At 49.9% G+C, this 18,063-nt stretch overlaps 6 protein-coding genes across 6 annotated transcripts; 1 reads left to right on the top strand and 5 right to left on the bottom strand.

Moving 5' to 3' along the window:
* Positions 1 to 579: 579 nt before the first annotated feature.
* Positions 580 to 4,257, bottom strand: BDZ83DRAFT_188518 (vacuolar membrane protein). Its single transcript, XM_060501575.1, has 6 exons — positions 4,133 to 4,257; positions 3,814 to 4,065; positions 3,639 to 3,758; positions 2,694 to 3,581; positions 2,306 to 2,641; positions 580 to 2,255 (listed from the first exon to the last, which is right to left on the bottom strand). Exons 1-6 carry the CDS (start codon positions 4,142 to 4,144, stop codon positions 915 to 917), a joined length of 2,949 nt encoding a protein of 982 aa, XP_060367819.1. The 5' UTR covers positions 4,145 to 4,257; the 3' UTR covers positions 580 to 914.
* A 252-nt stretch (positions 4,258 to 4,509) lies between these two features.
* On the bottom strand, positions 4,510 to 7,037 carry BDZ83DRAFT_790293 (cytochrome P450 52A11). The gene is made up of 5 exons (XM_060515710.1): positions 6,623 to 7,037; positions 6,349 to 6,566; positions 6,059 to 6,245; positions 4,987 to 6,002; positions 4,510 to 4,931 (listed from the first exon to the last, which is right to left on the bottom strand). Exons 1-5 carry the CDS (start codon positions 6,810 to 6,812, stop codon positions 4,857 to 4,859), a joined length of 1,686 nt encoding a protein of 561 aa, XP_060367818.1. The 5' UTR covers positions 6,813 to 7,037; the 3' UTR covers positions 4,510 to 4,856.
* Positions 7,038 to 7,637: 600 nt separating this feature from the next.
* Positions 7,638 to 9,453, bottom strand: BDZ83DRAFT_611976 (short-chain dehydrogenase/reductase). Its single transcript, XM_060507693.1, has 5 exons — positions 9,126 to 9,453; positions 8,967 to 9,067; positions 8,410 to 8,825; positions 8,302 to 8,354; positions 7,638 to 8,204 (listed from the first exon to the last, which is right to left on the bottom strand). The coding sequence occupies exons 1-5, from the start codon at positions 9,202 to 9,204 to the stop codon at positions 7,999 to 8,001; spliced, it is 855 nt and encodes a 284-aa protein (XP_060367817.1). The 5' UTR covers positions 9,205 to 9,453; the 3' UTR covers positions 7,638 to 7,998.
* A 114-nt stretch (positions 9,454 to 9,567) lies between these two features.
* BDZ83DRAFT_769946 (cytochrome P450) lies at positions 9,568 to 12,272 on the bottom strand (the record flags this gene model as incomplete). The annotated part of the gene is made up of 5 exons (XM_060515333.1): positions 9,568 to 10,239; positions 10,296 to 10,593; positions 10,654 to 11,445; positions 11,508 to 11,691; positions 12,265 to 12,272. The coding sequence occupies 5 exons, from the start codon at positions 12,270 to 12,272 to the stop codon at positions 9,902 to 9,904; spliced, it is 1,620 nt and encodes a 539-aa protein (XP_060367816.1). The 3' UTR covers positions 9,568 to 9,901.
* A 353-nt stretch (positions 12,273 to 12,625) lies between these two features.
* BDZ83DRAFT_188437 (short-chain dehydrogenase/reductase SDR) lies at positions 12,626 to 13,878 on the top strand. Its single transcript, XM_060501573.1, has 2 exons — positions 12,626 to 12,686; positions 12,774 to 13,878. Exon 2 carries the CDS (start codon positions 13,058 to 13,060, stop codon positions 13,820 to 13,822), a length of 765 nt encoding a protein of 254 aa, XP_060367815.1. The 5' UTR covers positions 12,626 to 12,686; positions 12,774 to 13,057; the 3' UTR covers positions 13,823 to 13,878.
* A 929-nt stretch (positions 13,879 to 14,807) lies between these two features.
* On the bottom strand, positions 14,808 to 15,617 carry BDZ83DRAFT_717618 (uncharacterized protein; the record flags this gene model as incomplete). Its single annotated transcript, XM_060511966.1, has 2 exons — positions 14,808 to 15,182; positions 15,471 to 15,617. The coding sequence occupies 2 exons, from the start codon at positions 15,615 to 15,617 to the stop codon at positions 14,808 to 14,810; spliced, it is 522 nt and encodes a 173-aa protein (XP_060367814.1).
* Between the last annotated feature and the right edge of the window lie 2,446 nt (positions 15,618 to 18,063).

Genomic DNA, 18,063 nt, shown 5'->3' with positions numbered 1-18,063 from the left:
TTTTTATATCTAGCATCGGCAGCGAGGTTTCGGGAGGGGGTTGTGTTTGTAATACCAGAGGGGGGAGGTTGATCATCTGGGACTATCGCCCAGACGGGACGGCGCTTATTGTTTCTTGGCGCCCTTTTTGTGGAGGAAATCTTGCATGTACACACCCCAAATACAACCACAGATAGCGAAAGAGAGGTGACGGGAAGATTCGTCTGTGAATGAATAGAAGCGATGAACAAACTTCTTAACATCATGAAAGATGAGTGCTTTGTTATTGATGTTGTACTTGTGATCTGTTATGTCTGCGCTGCGTTTGTCGTACCTTGGTAGTCTTGTTCATAACTGACTGCGTTATAACATCATCATTGGTTGAAGCAGTCCATTTAGATCAGTTTATTGTGCCGGGATACAAGACAGTTCGGGAATCAAACAAAAATCAAATCAAACCAGCATGAAAAAAAGTCTTGTTATGGTGGCCAGAAAAAACTGACCATCAAAATCCTCCACCAGAGACTACCTTACCGTAGCTTCCTAGTCGCCACGCATGCTACTGCAATCCACGTCACTAAACGAACAACCCGCCCCAAAATCCTTCATACTAATGGGGAATCTGATATTTGTCTAGCGAGTCTACCCCATGAAGAGAAAAGGGCATGACCTTATGATGATGGCAGTAATTACGCGATACAAACAGAGTAGCTCGATCTTTTTCCCCTCAATGTGTTCATCGATCCCTCTCCATCAACACCTCACCACCACAATCATAGCCACTACAGCCCAAGGCTAACTTCCAAGACATCAAACTTGAGACGAACCGCGAGTAGTCAGTCCTTCAAAGTCCACATTTAGAAACACGCCTACGCTCCAAACCCCGAGTAACTCTCCTTTCGCGGCGACCCAACCCTTAGGAAGGAAACGGCCACCTACGCAGTGTCGGCATTAGGCGCTCCCATGACGCCGCGACCAAACCACTCAGCCACCGTCGCGAACCGATCCTCGCTGCGCTCCAGCTCGGCCTTGAACAGCTCATGCTTCCCCGCCGTCTCAATCTGCGTCTTGCGCAGCGCGCGGATCGTCGCGTTATCGTTAGCGCACTGTGGACATTCGCCCTCGGTGCGGAGGCACCGCTGGTGGAAGCTGTGCTTGCAAAGGAAGTGTACCGCGGGCAGGTCGAGGGGCGCCGTGCAGACGGCGCAGCGCGTCGACTGGAACACGGCCGGCTTGGAGCCGAGGTCGGCAAGCTCGGCCCGCTTCTGTTCCGTCTCGCTGCGGAAGGCCGATATGCGGCGCCGGTTGGCCGCAATCTCCTTGCGCTCGCGCTCAATCGTCTCGTGGAGGTAAGGCTTGATCATGCCCATTGTCGCGACGCCGCCTGAGGAACCGGACTGGCCGACTAGGGTCTGGACGACCTGCAACGGCGCCATGAGACCATCCTTGTCAATCTTGTTAAGGACAGCAGAGAGCTCTTCTGACCCGGCTTCCCGGAGAATTCGGGGGTCGGAAGTCAGATATGCCAGGGCTGCCGGGTACAGTTGCGGTTCTTCGGGTCCATACTTTCGAAGGGCTTTGATGGCTCCGCGGGTATCTTTGGCTGAGGTGTACGACCGGAAAATGTCAAAGAGTAAGCCGGATTGCTCCTTGACTAGGGTTGTGCCGTCTTTGAAATCAGAAAGGTGCGAAAGCAGCAGGACGTTGGAACTCTCCATCGGAATGTCTTCCCCTTCAATGAGCTTCTTCGCCTTGCCCTCCCACTCTTCCCGATGCTGCTCCCCCTTCTTCTCATTTGACTTGTGTAGGTACATCTCAAAAAGTGTGGTGTACAGGTCTGTCCTATCGCTTTCTTTGATACCTGTGTCTTCCAGGCATGCCTCCAGGAAGACAATGAACTCGTCTGGGTGGTCGATGAAGGATGAGAAAGCCGTCCTTGGAGGTGGTGGAGTATATTTCGGCGCAGGAATGTCGTCAGGGTTCAATATGATTTGAGCATCGCCGTTGATGGCTGTTCCATTGCCCGGTGTGGATGGGCTTTGGAGGGAAGATGTGTTCATGTATGGCAGAGGTAAAAAGTTGGAAAGATTTTGGACGGCACTTGCTGCACCGGCCACCATGCCGCCGGATACAACAGCCTCTCCATTGTCTTCAATCGGCACAAAGTGTAGCCTCGGACGATACTTGCCAGTGTAGTAGTCCACGAAAACTGTGGTCGCATCTTTTGGACAGTTCTCTATCAGAACTCTGGCGTACTTCTTGAGGCAAGGAAATGCCTATTTCATTGTCAGAATCAGTCAAAATGGTGGAGAAGCATGGCACTCACCACTTCTGGGTCTTGATGCCATATGAAATCAAGAGCCTCGTTATACAGCTTGGAGTCTTCTATCAGGATGTCCACGACCAGTTCGATTTCGCCGTGCTTCTTGGCCAGGTATGCAGCTTGTTCGTAGTAGCCTCCTTGCCTACACATGGTGATAGCAGTCTCGAGGTCAAACTTCAAATCACCGGGTGACTTGATGAATGCCTCCAGCTTATCGATATCCTTGAGCTTGGCATAACAGTTCAAGAGTAGTGTAGTATGATCGGACGTTGCCTTGCGATGCTCGTGTAATTGCTCGAGGTACTGGATCAGGTTGTGTATCCTTTGGGTATCGAGAAACTGCGATTCTTAGTCTTCCTGCGCTTCATTCCTTCCGGGTGCGGAAGCCTACCTTTCTGATGACCTGCGATGGCTCGGTAGTATCGATCGCTTTGATGTATTGGACCATGGCACCGTCGTAATCAGCTTTTTGATAGAGATGATCGCCAAAGCGTCGGAAGATGCCGCTCTGCTGTGTCGCATCCAGCCGTGACTTCTGTGCGAGTTCAATGGCCAAGGGGTACATGTTGCGCTGGTACAGCATTTCTAGGCGCTGTTGCAGTGACTTTTCGTGGTATCGGTTGACCTTGCCGTCTTGTGTGAGAACAAACAGATCGCCCCAGATTTGAAAGATGGCTTTGAATGGCGAGATCAGAGACTGCGTGTGGCCGAGCACTCTGAGGTCTGGCTCTAGGAGAACGAACGTCGATGCGTTGAAGAGCGCATCCGCTGCTCCACCACCTCCTCCAAAGCGGCGGCGCATAGTGTCGTTGCCTTTGTCGGTAGTGGAGGCCGATGGTGGGCATACCAGGGCAACGTAATCCTGGTAGATCGAAACTAGTCTTTTCGGCGATTCGTACGCACGCGGCGCTCCCCTACCTTCCAAGGTGTAGGTGTAGATGGCATCCTCTCGGGCAACTACCACGTCTCCTGTCTTCTTGTCAACCGTCATACAGTCAACGTGACACCCCATATCTTCAACAGTCTTGGGCGGAGAGCTGTGACCCCTCCTCGAGATTCCAAGCTTCAGAATTCGGGCTGTTGTAGAGATAAACAGAGTTGTGACATCTTGGGAATCCGTCATAAGCTCCACGCCTGTGATAGGTTCTTCTGAGTCGTGTACCGTCCTTTGTTTCGCCCCCAGATCGTTGATCAAATCGCCTCGGATCAGGGTCACCGTGCCATTCGCGAAGCCGACTGCTACTTGGGTAAGGTTGTCGAGCACGTCGATAGCCGAGATCTGGATAACAAGTGGTTAGTGATTGCTTTGTGGATATGCGCTCGAGTCGTCCCTTACCGGGAATTGCTTCCTGCCATTGTTGATCTGCAAAGTGCTTAAACAAGTCGGCATGTTGGTCTTCTTCACCAGCTTGTCCAGAGCCCAGATCTTCAACACCGGCTCGCTACTGAGGTCCTCCTGCTCTTGTGTCAGTTCGTATTTTCGATATCTCGCGATTGCTGCGTCCACCTACGGCAACTGTAACAAGCAGGCTTGTTCCCTCGATCTGGCGCATGTGTGTGATCGTCCCGAGCTCGTGAGCCTGGAAGCTCTTCACCACCTTCCAACTCGACCCGACAATTCGAACGTATCCATCGTAGCTACCGAGAAATAGGCTGTCGGAACCGGAGCAGACACTAGCGATCTCGTTGCTCTCGAAGAAGACTCGGGTCTCCTCATCGGCGAGCCGGACCTGGCTGACGTCGAAGAAGTCGAATGCCTTCCACTTCAGCAGAGATCGTTAGTGTACGTCGGCTCGCAGAGAGCAGCTTGATGGGGGCTTGCAAACAAACCTGAAAGGCCATGGCTACATTTCCTAGCGACAGCAAATTGTGAGAAAGGCAAGGTCGGCAAGCGTGAGCGCAACGGTGGTTGTTGATTTACGTCGGTGCCTCGCGCTCCAATGACGCTGCTGTGGGGAGCTTTGGTAGCTGTCGCTGTCGCTGCCGCTGGTCTCCAAGCGTGACCCACCTGCCCTGTGGCAACCTAGGTCAACCTGCAGGACCAACCTATGCCATGCGCCACAGAAAATGAGCCGTTCTTGCATGTACCAGCCACACTTCTGACCCTTCCACCAATCAGGTCTTGCTCGTGTCAATGAAGCATGTTGGATATTTTGAGTGAGATTTCAAATCATATATCCAAGCTTAGAGCGTTCAGTTCAGTTTATCTCTCAAGTACAATTTACACCTAAGTTCATGTTACGTTATGAGTGAGATCCAGGGCCAGTTTGTATTCCAAATTCAATGTCAAATGTCCAATAGTAGAGTTCACCATTCAACGCTCTGTAAAACGAGATGAAGTTCCTGGCGCCTAGACGCTGAAATCATAAGTCGAGGAATCGTGATACAGTTTATGAACATATCTCTAACCAAACAAACTTGAACTCATGTATGTATATAATTTCTGGCATTGTCAAAACACCAGACTAACACCAAGCTGACGCCTCGATAGTTCAGTATCTGCTTACACGGCAGACTAGCTGTTTCTAGACCTCGTCAACGATTCCGTAACATCTCAGGCTCTCGTTGGGTCCTGATGCTTCACTCGGACCCTCATGTTGTCAACCGGTCGGGCCGTAATTTGTCTCGTCTGTAAGGTATTAGTGAGGCGTACCGTTGGACAATTCTCCAAACGGAAGACTTACGTTGTAAAGCTGTGTATTGGACCTGTATTGCCCCTTTTCATTGATGATGGGGCGGTTCTTCTCGTCCAGCGTAGCCTCTCCTAGACCGACCTTTTCAAACACATATTTGCCAACGACACTAGCCAAAATCACTCTGGCCTCGATGTTGGCAAGTTCCTGTCCGATGCAGTTCCTAGGACCCCTCTCAAAGGGTCTCCATGCCGCGGCAGGAATTTCGTTCTCGCCAGCTTTACCGATGCCCATCTTCTCATCGTCGTTCGTCGCCATCGACGTGTCCGTGTTTCCGAGCCATCGCTCGGGTACAAAATCATCTTTGGTACTTCCGTAAACGTCAGGGTCTCGCTGGATGAGAGTGGCGCAGTTGTACAGGACCATCCCATCGACGCAGAGGCTGCTGTTGTCTGGCAACTGCAGGTGGAAGTTTGCGCCCGGCGGACAGAGGCGCGCAGTTCCGGCTGGTGGGTACAGGCGCAGAATCTCCTTGATGACTGCCGAGGTGTAGATCATCTTCTGTGTGATCTCCTCGCCCCTAGCGAGTAGAGCTTCTCGGACAACTTCGGGGCTCAAGTCCTGACCAAAGAGGCTCTCTAGTTCGGCTCGAAGGCTCTTCCTTGCTCGGGGCGTCCGCGATAACTCGTAAAAGGCCCATTGCAAGAGGATGCTGGTGGTATCATGCCCTGCGAACATGAAAGTCTTCAGTTGATCCTTTGTCCCGTCGATGATATCCTGTGTCAAGACTTGCGTGTCTTTCAAGCTGAGAGCTAGAATACTGCGGCTAGATGACCGCTTGTCCTGCTTCACATCATTGAATTTGCGACGAATGACATCCTCGAGGAAGACATTGCAAGACTTGGCAAGTCGCCTTCGTTTCCTGCCCAGCTGCGGATTCTCCCACCACTTGAGTATACCACTGCCCTCCCTATACGAGGTCAAGAACTCCTTGTACCCCTTAATGAAGTCTCCCTGTTGATCTTCTGGAAGTTGTGCATTGAGATCAACATCCATCGTCACGGCGCCTGTTGGTCAGTTCTTGATGAGGTTGCTGTAAAAACAGGAACTTGATGAGACTTACCAATGATATCGAACGTAAGATTAGTGCACAACGGCTCCAGCTCAAACTCCTCACCCGTAACAACCAGTTCGTCAAGTTTTGCGAGGAAAGTCTGTGTCTTTTCTAAGATCACTGGCATGAGACTCATGAGGTGCTGGGGAGCGAAGCCAGGGTTGAAGTGTTTTCTCATGTCTTTCCATCCGGAGCCCTGCAGGAAGTTTACACGTTAAAGCCACGTTCTAACGAACTGTTTTCGCATCCACAATCTGCGAAAAGGTAACAGATTGGGAAAATGCAAAGAAATCCCTTACCTGAGACATTACGATTGACTTCTCACCTAGCAGCGGTGTGAGATACATCATGGTGTCGGACTTCGGTGCGCTGTAGGGCCACATCTTTGATTGTCTTGATACCTGCTCCGCGATCTCATGGCTTCGGATGACCAGCAGAGGCCGGCTGACTGGACGAAGGTCGAGAAGCATGATGGGAGGATTACCGATTTCCTCGAGCATATCTCCCATGGTGGGATCTGCAAAACCTAGATCAGCCTACACAACACCACGTGTCGCCCTCGCTAAATCGTACCGAGTTGAGAGTCCTTCTCGTTGCGCTTCACATGATGTTCGTTTATGGCCTTGAGATGACCCCATACCACCGAAGGCTTCAGCTGAGGGAAGTGAGCGTACTGCTTCAGCCGGCGATAGCTGAGTGCATAGTATAGGTACAAGAGAAGCGCCGGTAGCGCCAAAAGCGCCACAGACAAAGGACTTAACATGATGAGATATCACTCTCTATTCCCAAGCGAATCTGTGCCAGAAAGTCAAAGTAAGTTCGGATGCAGACCCCCAGAGGCGGCTGAAAATTGGCAACTGGGTGTGGTCATGGATATAAAGGGCGGTGGTTCTCATACCAGCCTGCATCGGATGTGTAGATTCCGTTTCAGCAGGAGCATGGATGAGCAGTCCACCCTTTCAGTCTGGAACCCAGTGGCCGCCAGCGCGACCAGCGCTATGATGCCTCGACTTACCAGTAGCCTGTAGGAGCGCGCCGATTCGTTTGCTCGCTTGCCTCCAGCACGTACTTGGCTAGGGTAAGACACAAACATTGGGGAGAGGTGGTCCACAACCGATGTTCAGCTCCCTCATGATGCCTACTTCTTTGTTGGTCTTTCATTGGTTTGTCACTGTGAGTTCGAGGTTGTCCGCCCCAAATGGGTGAAGAATGTAGCCAATCTCATGTCTTAGTGGCTCGCGTAGATTGGCACATTGTGGGAAGGTTGTCCAGCCGAAGCCAAGAACTCCAGTCAGAACCTAGAATAGCGGGAAGATGCCGGATGGATAATTGCTCCTTCCCGGTACTTGGAGGCGTTGATCGCAAAACTACTCAGTTCTGGTTGGCTACATCCCTTGTACCCATGTGTTTGCGGCACTTTAGGGTGACATCACCCCGGTTCAGATGTACAGGAGTAGTGGGGGAGCCCGCTATGATCTCCGCATTTCTCAGTGCCGTTTTCTCTGGGTTTCGCTTGTGAAAGCTTTTCCGAGTGTCACGAATACGAACCGTCGAAAACATGAGACTTATTAGGCTGGTCAACTGTTACATCCAAGACTTCTTTTTCAATGATTCACGATCCCTGTCGTCCATGGTATCTTGAAGAGCAGAGAAGATAGAGTGATGAGTGTCCCTTCATAGCGTAGACCTGTCTCACGGACGATAGAATAAACTTTCCCGCATCCCTGAGCTCGAAGTATATGTGTTTTTGAAGTTTTCCTAAAGCTCTGCTACCGCTTATCCACTGCCGAGGCAATAGTACCACAACTTAATCGTCAACAAGCTTCAATCTGGTTTATACAATACAAGTTTCGACCTCAGGTGTCTCGCCGAAATGATGAAGAGTCGAGGTCAGGTTATAACTCTTGATTACCATCTCTCGATTATTCATACCTATGACTTGAAGTTGCTCAGTAGCTAGACGGCACGATTCCAAGCCTTCCACCATCTGTGACGAGCACATTGCCGTTTGTGTATGCGCCTGCCCTGCTGACCAAGAACAATACTGCGCCCGCCATATCTTCTACATCTCCCGCCCTCTCTTCCGGAATGGTAGTCTTGGGCCAACCCTCCTTGTGCGCCTCGACTGTTGCTGTTGTCATCTCACTCGGGTAGACTAGAGGTTGAAATCATTAGATATTTTGAGAGCTTAACTCAGGAAATTTGAATCCAAAATGAAAATTCTGAGTGTTCTCGAAAGGAAGTAAACTTACATCCAGGCGCAATGACGTTGGCACGGATGTTGAATGGAACCAGTGTGGTGCTCCTGGGTAGATGTTAGTAAAGACGCTGGCTCTTAAAACTCGTTCGTAACTGCCTACAGTTGCTTGAACATATGGACCACAGCTGCCTTCGAGGCTCCGTAGGCGAAGCCCATCGGGTTACGGTTGTACGCGCCAATGCTACTAGTCGCAATGACTTGGCTCCTTTGCTTGAAGTTGTTGCGCTTGTTACCCTCGTCGAGAAGTTCCAGGAATGCTGCGACCGTGAAGAACACGCCGGTGGCATTCACAGCAAAGGTCTCCGTGAAGTCCTTCTGTTCCCAGCCGAAGACGAAGTCGCGATACTGAGCAATCGTCGGGTTGGGAGGCAAGCCTTTGAGAGCTGGTCCGCCGATTCCTGAATTGGCGATGACGACGTTGACGTACCCGTGGGCCTCTTTGATCTCTGCGACCGCTCGCTCAAGGTCGCTCTTTGAAGTGATGTCACCTTGGATGGTGCGAATGTTGCCGTTTTTCTATTCACATTTGGGGCGCCAACATCAGTCTTGATAATTCTTGAAGGTGGATGCCGTACACAACTGGGCTTGAGTGATAGCTTTGGCTGGGCGCTCCAAGAACCTATGATAGCTAGGCTCAACGCTCTCATAGAAACTCACAGCTGTCTTTGCCGCCTGGTCCAAGGCCTCTTTCCGTCGACCGATGATGTACACGATAGCCCCATTCGCCTCGAGGCCCTGTGAAATCATGAGGCCGATGCCTAGTTTGAATCTTGAGCGAGTGTTGAGGGTTGCTGCTATGATTGATTAATGACGTACCAGTTCCCCCACCCGTGACTACGACGATGAGGCCCTTGACACCGAAAAGGTCGGCAGCGTTGAGGTTTGGAGAAGCCATCTTGAGAAACAAAGATAGGCAGACGTTTCCCGTTGAATTGATGTGAGTTAGCGACTAGGCATGGAGTTGTGTGGTTGAAGACCATGAAGATCTGAATAGTGTATCCCGGTGGTTTAAGTAATGTCCGGCGGGGTTCGGTGGAATGACCCGCACGACCTATGGCGACATACTGCATCAAGTCCGTTATCCTTCATAAAGATCAGTTGCGAGTGGCTGCTGACTGCATGCAGTCTGATCCCCGATGTTCGGATGTTGCGCGGCCCTGATTAGTGGACAGCTACTCGCTGGGCTTACATTAGGCTTTTGCATGTCGGGAAAACGGCAAGCTTTGCTTCTAGTCCTTTTTGGTGCATTCCCCGGCACACCTTATTCATCTCAAGGCATCGGACCATTCACGCTGGTTTTACAAGATGTTAAGGCAGGTATACAGGCGTCCCGCCGATAGAATGGATGGCAGTACACGCTGGCAAGTCGCACAAACTGCTTCAGACCACCTCTACAGCGCTGATCTCTATGATTCTACTTCACTTCATGGAACACGGACGTCCGTAAGTGATACCTCCACTCACGATTTACTTGAAGTCTCCAAGCCCAAAGCGAATCAACATATCCTCGCAGTATTAATTGGTTGGACACAAACAACCTCGCCCCTGACCAGATCTATTTCTTTGCAATAATGAAGAGTTCATCGAGACTTTTACAAGCACTCGTCGGGGCTCTTCAACCAACCGTCTAATCGTTCTCCATCTCTTGGCACAAACTTCGCCTGAAAACCTTTCGGTTTGGCGACAAACGAGAGGCCATCAAGTCCTTTGATCGGATCAATCTCCACAGAATCCTTGCCATCTGCAGGCAAGATCTTGAATTGAGCGATCAAGTGCAAAAAGGCTGTGTACAAGGCGCTGTGTGCGAGGTGAGACGCTACACACATCCTGCCACCAATACCGAAGGCAAATTGATGCGCGTATTGGTCCGTTGCATCTGGAAGCCAACGCTCAGGGGCGAATACTTCGGGGTCTTTGAAGAGATCAGGATCTGGCTTGGCGGTCAGTCAAATTTGGCGCTTCCTCTGAGTTGCGGTACTAAGTCACCTCTATTGCAGGACCAGCTATTCAGGAAGACCAGAGTGTTGGCCGGAATCGTGGCGGATCCCCAAGTGACATCGGTGTATGTTGCCTTTGGTAGAGCGAGCTTCAGGACGACAAAGTACCTCGAGATCTCTTTTGTCAGTGCATCTATGTAATCAATCTTCGTAGAAGCATATGTATTGGATGGTTGCTGTAGAACGCCAGCATCTTGGATGGCGCCATATGCCTTGTCTTGAATATCAGGGCGGTGTGCAAGTAAGAGAATAGCCCAAGCCAACGTAGGCTGGTTTGAGTCGGCACCCTGGCACATGTTAGTAGTAGTCCAGTATAAGTTTCTTGTTGCATTATAGGGTGAAATTACTGCCATCATGCTGAGGCTGACACTGATCAGCTCCTCTCGTGTAAGAGTGGCCGACTCGGGGTCTTTCAGAACAGCACCTTGAATGCAGGGCTTGTCTTTGCCCCGAGAAATCTCGTCCTTGAGCCGGCTGAGGAGAACATCGTTATATTCCAGTCTTCGACGACCAATGTCCCTTGCGTGATTCTTCGGCGTGGACTGCAAACCTAACACACTCGCAATCGGCTCCCAGTATCGCAGCAAGGGTATGTAGTTGGTGTAGTTCTTTCCTGTGTCGCGAAGTTTCGAAATTTCTGATTCGACATAAATGATCTCAGAAAATAGGGGATCGTCCTCTAGAGACTTGACATTGGAGGCTCTTGTCCCATAGTTGAGCGTCAGACTAAGATTGAGGGAGAAGCGCCTGACAGCTAGACGGAAGTCGAGATCCACTAGGCCTCCACGGCATTCTTCGTACAGGTCTTTGAGGAACTCTCGTGCCTCCAAGTTTAAAATTGATGCGTAGCTTTCTACGCGCGGACGATTCAATGCCCCAGCTGCGAGCTTGCGGCGACGTTTACAGGAGTCGTCCCATGGGCTGGTGCCGATACTTGGAACGGCTTTGCTGACCTTTCCATGGAAGACATAGAATGTTGGTCGAGAGTTCATCGCATGGCGTTGTCCGAGGAATAGCTGTTTGGCAGACTCTACAGTGTTGACGACGACAACCGTTGTATTTCCTAGCTGTATCTGGAACGCAGGCCCATACTCCTTTGCCCAGACTCGGTATGTTTCGGCTGGTACTTGGTCTTGGTTCTGGGTCGTATTAGTCGCTTTCTCCAACAACGAACACTCGTAGTATACAAATGCTCAGTTACCTGGAAAAGGTTGCCGACCACAGGCCAGCCAACAGGACCAGGAAGATGTTTGATTCTACCTCGATACCTCTTTATTTCGTTTTGTAGTAAATAGCCCGCAAGAATAAAAACAGATAGACTTATAGCTTGTCCTAAAAGCATTGCGGAATTTAATTGGGAGAAAGGGTTTGTTGCGGTCATTGTGCTTGAATGTTCCAACATCTAACGTAGGGAATCATGCAAAATATGAGCTTTGTTTCAGATTTGAGGTGAACGAATGTAAGCTATCAAAGTCATTTAAAGGACGACACCTGAGGACCCTTCTCTAGTCTACAACAAACAAACATCAATCATCGACCCCGCGATGTCGCAATATTCAAATCTCAGAGGTCTTCTGCACCCATGCCGTGAGGCTTGATCAAGAGTTTTTTGATTGGCTCCGTGTGCTGCTACATGCGCCAAGAGAGGTTCAGATCACCCGAGCTCCGTGAACCTTGCTTGAGCGTAGCCTTGATTGCAAAGATGTATGGGGATGTATGAGCTGGAAGGAATTCTGCGTACCGATTTTCTAAAGAAAACACCCAATCATGGGAGAAAGAACGTAATCACGTCAAATCTCCAATTCTCGATTACATTGGTGAAGATGACGCCATTGCCCGGCTGGATGACGAACTTTGAGGTCTTCGACAACGCCGCGGGGACTGTCCCACGTTCAACGGCTGCTTAAAGATGTGAATGGCCGCCTTAATTCGAGCAAATTAACCGGACTTGGTCTCACAGCTTCATGCCTCTTTCAAGACTCTATTTCCCTCAGAGTACTTACCTGACCTCCAAAGGCGCTCAGTCTCACGTCGCCAATGTCAGAAATCGTCTCAGTAAGTCTTCCGGTCGAGGCGATGCAAGTTCGAGTTTGCAAGATACTCCAGCTAGCTTATACCTAGATTCCCCTGGCCGTAATTCTTTTGTTGGCTCTCACCAGTGATATTCACTGTAGCTTTTTGAATCTTCAAGATGTATTGATAGAGTAGGGCCCGCCAGAAAAACAACTAAAGATCGCAAACATATTAGCATCACGTTGCAGTGACAAGAACATGTATGTTCATGGTCAAAGTAGCGAAGTGGCATCCACCAGGCTGGATCGCCTGCCATCGACATATAGAGAAATCCACACCCAGCTTATTCAGTTGGCTGTTAGCTAAGGTAATGTTAGACATCAAACATGACTTAGTCAGCCAGAGATGCTCCGTCAGCATGGTCAGCAGCTTGCAGCCACTAAATCGGACATAGGCTCCTTGAGCAAATCGTGACGTCTTATCCCCGAATTTCTGTCCTTTCCTTCCACTGTAAGTCGGCGCGGGGCACGGCCGGGGCACGGATCGGACGATCAATGACGTCCATTGCCATGGGATGCCCAGCTAACACCACGAGAATCAATCTAAAGAGATGTGCATGTAAGTATATATATGGGAGGCACACTGAGGCTCTAAATCATAATCATGTGAACACAATCAGATATTAGAACATTAACCTGTACTTCAAAACACCATCACAAAGTTGAGACTCACTACAAGATGGCGCCCAAAGGACTCGCAATCATTATCGGTGCAGGGCCAACTTCCGGTGCAGGGATCGCTCGCATTCTAGCCAGCCCTCAACATGGCAACCTGGCAGTTGCTCTACTCGCCAGAAACCCCGACAACCTCCAGAATCTTGCGGCCGATCTACGCAAGTCTTCCAATGGCATTCTCCATCCTTTTCCTACAGACACTGAGCCTGGAAACCTCCGACGGACCTTCCAGCAGATCGCAGATCATGCAGACTTCAAAGACCTTAAACTAAAGCTCGCCATATACCACGTCAAGAACTCTAGCAGGAAGCCGTTCCTCGAAGAGACGCCAGAGGATTTCAACGACAGCATGAGCACCTTCGCAACCGGAGGCGTCGTCTTTGCGCAAGAAGCGTTGAAGCTCATGTACACACAGAACGGAGGGCAGACTCTACTCTCCGACACCGAGGGTGCGAAAAAGGGCACCATCATCTTCACGGGAACCTTGGGAGCCATGCGCACGAATCAGCAGTACGCCGCTTATGGCGCTTCTAGAGCAGCAGCGAGGATGGTGGCGCAGGCTATTGCGAAGGAACACAGCAAGTTTGGTGTGCATGTGGTCCATGCAATCGCCAATGGTGGAATTATTGATGAAGAGAATGAAAATACCAAAACTGGTAAGCGGATGCGCGCGGAAGATGTTGGAGAGTTGTATCTCTGGTTGTCACAACAGCCGAGCTCTCTCTGGACGCACGAGTTGGATATGAGGCCGGCACAGGAGACTTTCTAAGAAAGATTGTTCAAGAAAGATTGTCAAAGGCATTGGGAGAGATTCTTATTCTGAGGAAAAGTTGTTGACGTTACCGAAAATCAAAGCAATCTGGTCGATATTGTAAGCATGTCAAGTTGAAGCTAAATTACTTATAGTCTTGTTCCGGGAAGTCCCTATTATCGGGCCTACCACATAAGATCGAGTTGCGCTCCAAGTATTCCACACTTTCCAGACCCTGTGATGATTGCATGAGACGTTGAAAATTGACTGCTACTCCGTTACATCATCCATAGCAACTCGTTAGGGGCCGGATCTACTCTCGAACTCACACTAGCATCATGACCACAGTGTCCCGTCGCATCTCCTACAACATTGCTTTTCTCTAACGCTAAGATGACATGTTCCTACAGATTCACTCCCGTCAAACCATATCGCGACCCTGAGCTGGCGGTCTCTCTTCTGTTGAGTAACACTCAGCCACCATGGTGCCGTTTCCACCTCCTTGCCGTACCAAGTCAGCCTGGCTACCATTGCGGCTGACTATCTCGATTTTGGTCTCAATGGCGATGTCTGTATTTGCCTTGGTAGCCTTCCGACTCCGCATTGATTGCATGTGATGCGAGTCCCCGGCATTCATCCCACTATAGGCATTGCCAGATCGATACCCGCTGCGCTGGGTACTCGCCAATAGTTTTGGGAAGGCCTTCACGATGAGAGGCTTCAGAGCAGGAACAGAGGCGCAGGCTATGGCGACATTGATCTCTATGCCTGACCAGGTCGCAATATGTACACCATCTCCTATTTTTGTTCTGTTAGTATAGGCCACTTTGCTATTTGTCACTTGTAGATTCGTCTCCAGGTGAAGCCTTACGTGATGTATCGGTAGATACGGAGATCTCGTAAAGAGAGTAAAGCCGGATCATAGAAGTAACACAAACACTGATGTGAATTTCGTCAGTCACATGCTAGTTTGGACCAAGACAATCTGCGATGGGGAAAACACTTACAACCCTCCTACAGCGAACACCATGATGAGCGCAATCTTCTGCTTCTTCGATATTTGAAGAGATTTGATGAGTGGTATGGGAATACAACAAATTATAATGTCCGAGAGAATGTTTAAAGCTGCATTGGAAAACCAGAAGGCCAAGCGATTCATGCACTTGCCCGTGCCGTCGCCCCAGAAGGCTTGCACGGGAACGCACATGAAAATCGAGCCGAAGACAGTCCAGGCACCGTATACCGCAAGCACAGCCAGCATAGTCTTGCAAATCTTTTGTGTCGTCGGAATCTTGAATACGCGCAAGTATGAAAAGACAATCGACAGCTTGCAAAGCAACAACGCTAAATTGTAGGTCGGAATCGTCGCCCAGAGACACTGCCGATGTGGAAGATTAGAGTCGTTCTCCAAGGACATTCATCTGTCATTCGCAACTTACCTGGAAGAATCGGACCAGGTCATCTTCTGCGATGGTAGACATTGGCATGCCCAAGCCATACTTGATTTCTGCGCTAATTTGAGCAAAATTTCTTCGACGTTAACATGCATCTGGGTAATATACTCACGATGCATGACAACGACGCAAAAGCCGATTGAGGCCGCCTAGTCAAAGATCTCAGCTTTCTTATTCCTTTTCCCATCTGATAGTGGGTTCACTCAGCTTACCAGTGCGGCAGGCATTAACCAGTCATCGATGCCAACATTCTGCACCACCACGATGCGCGTGTATAACCGCAGCCCAACAAGAACAAAAGAAAGAGTTGTGAAAATTATGCTTGTGACGAAGACAGAGACATTGGGTCCCGCAACCATGTTGTGAACTTACGCGCACGGCGCCAAGAGGAGCAATAGATTAATACCAGAGAGATCGTAAAAAGTTAGAAACATGAGAAAAAGGAAACTTTGGATGTGAAGTATGAAGAATCTGTGAGTTTTCGGTGGCCCGCCCGGCGAAGGACATTCGGGAAGGATATCATATTGAATACAGCCATCTTTACGCGATTATTTGCGCAATTACAGTACGGTCATATTACCATTACCTTGTCCTGTTCCAGGCTGAGATGTCTGCATGAACGGGGGCATTCCAACACTCGAAGGGGGTCTCGTTCCTGAGGAAAGTCGTTCGGGATGTGGGCCCGGATCGTCCTCCGGTTGAAGCCAGGATGAGCCTGCCCCATGCTACATCAAGGACAAGTCGTGCCGAGGTCCTCAAGGGATAGCATTCCTTCTTATGGCTACTGTGTATATGCAGTACAACGATGGTACAGCCACGGTGTACTCCTAAACCCCCGCTGCGTATCCTACCTTGGCATCCAGGAAGTTGGCCAGCCGTTTCCCAATACATAGGTTCGGCACCAGCAGAGACTTTGATGGTGCGACAGCTTGTGAAGGAAGGAGGAAAATCAGGTTTCTAAATCCGGATATCTGGGACTTCTGGAAGGCATTGGAGACCTGGAGTATCAGAACTGGACCATTCAGGGGCTATAATGCCGCTGTATAAGCTCTAGCAGCCTCCGCCAGATGTAAATCTTGTAACCGCCGACTTACCGATCTCATACTGGGAAATCGGAATTTCGTGCCAGCAGTCCCTATTCAACTTTCACGGCTTCATCCCTGTGTATAAGAATTTCTCAGTCGAGGTTTGCCCTCCGACTCTTGCCAGTCGTATTACACGGACCCTATCAGGAACATCTCGATCTTGATGTGGTAGTTCCGCCATCCTTATGAACTGCGCGTATCCGTAGATGCTTGCATTCGACCATTATTGAGGGTGTCTTCAGCCGGGGCTCGCATCTTCGGATCTACCGTCGCCCGAGGGCGCCGAAAGTGGCCACATTTCGGCGGAAGTACCATGTAAAGTGACTTGATTTCCCTTCAGAGCCTCCAACCTCAGCGCATGCATCCCGAGATTTAACGAAAAAGTTGTTCCAAGAGAGCCATTTAATGTGAATTAGAGGATTCATGTTCCCCAGAAGCTTGTACACCTTAGTATATATCGTCCTTTCAATCCAGGGAGTTTGTACTCTTTTTATGGAGGTCCAACTTTACCTATCAACTGCATCCTCCAGGCGTCGATATTGACGATACGCCACAGTGCTCCATGTGGCGGCAGTAGTTGGGCTCACCTTCAAATTCCCTCAGGGCATATCGTCCATTGTGGAGGCTACTTTACATATCGTGTCGGAGCTGATTCCGTTCTAGTGAGCAATTAAAATCCCTCGAAGCCACCCTGACACATGATGGAACCATGCGTGTTCTGTGAGTGCGACCTTTACTTGCCATATCATATGTGGAATCCTGGTATAAGTCCGATTGAGATTTGTTGTGTCGGTGTTTAGATCAATGCTCCAGACCGCAGAAGTCAACACAGATAACGCTGATGAGTCCAAAAAGTTTCTCGTCCTGGGGCTGGTTGGCTTAACGATCCCTTCAGAATATACTGTATACGGAGTACACCTATTGTACTAATTTGAGCGTTTGTTGTTCATGACAGGTTGTACAAGCGAGTGTGAGCACGGTCAAGAGAAGCAGGGGGTGAATTTCGCAACTCGGTTGGTGTCTTCGCGAACTTCATAAGATCCCAACCAGGGTCGACCAAAATACCCACTGGCTGGAATGTAACCCCAGTCTGAATCTGCAGCGCCCTCCACCTACTTCTTTGGCCAGAAAGAGATTCATTTCCCGAATCACGAATGCCACACCTTCTACATACACATTTTCGTACCCGTCAAACATGATTTTGCTTCAAAGTCATGATTCGACGGATATCCAACGTGCGATAGTCATCACTTGAAGACTTGAAGTCGAAGCAGCTTTATTGATCGGCCAAGCCTGGGCAGAAAAACAAGAGTTTAAGCTCTGGGCTTCCCCAGAAATTAGAAATCAACTAGCGAGGAACCCCTGCCTTCGGCATCACTTGGCCCGGGCTTGCCCGTCCACTGATCGCTTGTCTCTGAGAGCACCGGCCGTGTGATCGAACCCAGATGTGATTTCCAATCAGTCGGCAAGTCCAAGATCTCACGTCTGTGTGGTAATGTCTGTTCGGACGACCCCAACAGCCTGGCCCCTTGAGGCTTGGGTACGAATAGGTATCCGTAGTCGTAAAGGGCTGTGTCAATGATTCATGCCACCCTTGCACCAAGAAGTGAACAAGGAGCCACAATGCTACGGCTATGAGGGGCCACTTCCCGATGTAAAGTCCGTTTACGACCAACGAAGCCCTGGTCCCTGTGTTTTCAAACTGCTACCAACAGGAAAA

This window comes from Colletotrichum acutatum, assembly GCF_030867785.1.
Source record: "Colletotrichum acutatum strain CBS 112980 chromosome Unknown BDZ83scaffold_22, whole genome shotgun sequence".
Lineage (NCBI taxonomy): Eukaryota > Fungi > Ascomycota > Sordariomycetes > Glomerellales > Glomerellaceae > Colletotrichum > Colletotrichum acutatum.
The sequence above is the reverse complement of the archived record's forward strand: the minus strand, read 5'-3'. Positions and strand labels throughout refer to the sequence as shown.

Coding starts and splice junctions, on each gene's coding strand:
- BDZ83DRAFT_188518 (XM_060501575.1), bottom strand. Junction 3,759..3,813: donor GCCTGCTTGTTACAGTTGCC/GTAGGTGGACGC, acceptor ACACAAGAGCAG/GAGGACCTCAGTAGCGAGCC. Junction 3,582..3,638: donor ATGGCAGGAAGCAATTCCCG/GTAAGGGACGAC, acceptor CTTGTTATCCAG/ATCTCGGCTATCGACGTGCT.
- BDZ83DRAFT_790293 (XM_060515710.1), bottom strand. CDS start 6,812: ATGTTAAGTCCTTTGTCTGTGGCGCTTTTGGCGCTACCGGCGCTTCTC. Junction 6,246..6,348: donor AGTCAATCGTAATGTCTCAG/GTAAGGGATTTC, acceptor AACTTCCTGCAG/GGCTCCGGATGGAAAGACAT. Junction 6,003..6,058: donor TCTTACGTTCGATATCATTG/GTAAGTCTCATC, acceptor ACTGACCAACAG/GCGCCGTGACGATGGATGTT.
- BDZ83DRAFT_611976 (XM_060507693.1), bottom strand. CDS start 9,204: ATGGCTTCTCCAAACCTCAACGCTGCCGACCTTTTCGGTGTCAAGGGC. Junction 8,355..8,409: donor GTCCATATGTTCAAGCAACT/GTAGGCAGTTAC, acceptor ACATCTACCCAG/GAGCACCACACTGGTTCCAT. Junction 8,205..8,301: donor CAACGTCATTGCGCCTGGAT/GTAAGTTTACTT, acceptor TTCAACCTCTAG/TCTACCCGAGTGAGATGACA.
- BDZ83DRAFT_188437 (XM_060501573.1), top strand. CDS start 13,058: ATGGCGCCCAAAGGACTCGCAATCATTATCGGTGCAGGGCCAACTTCC.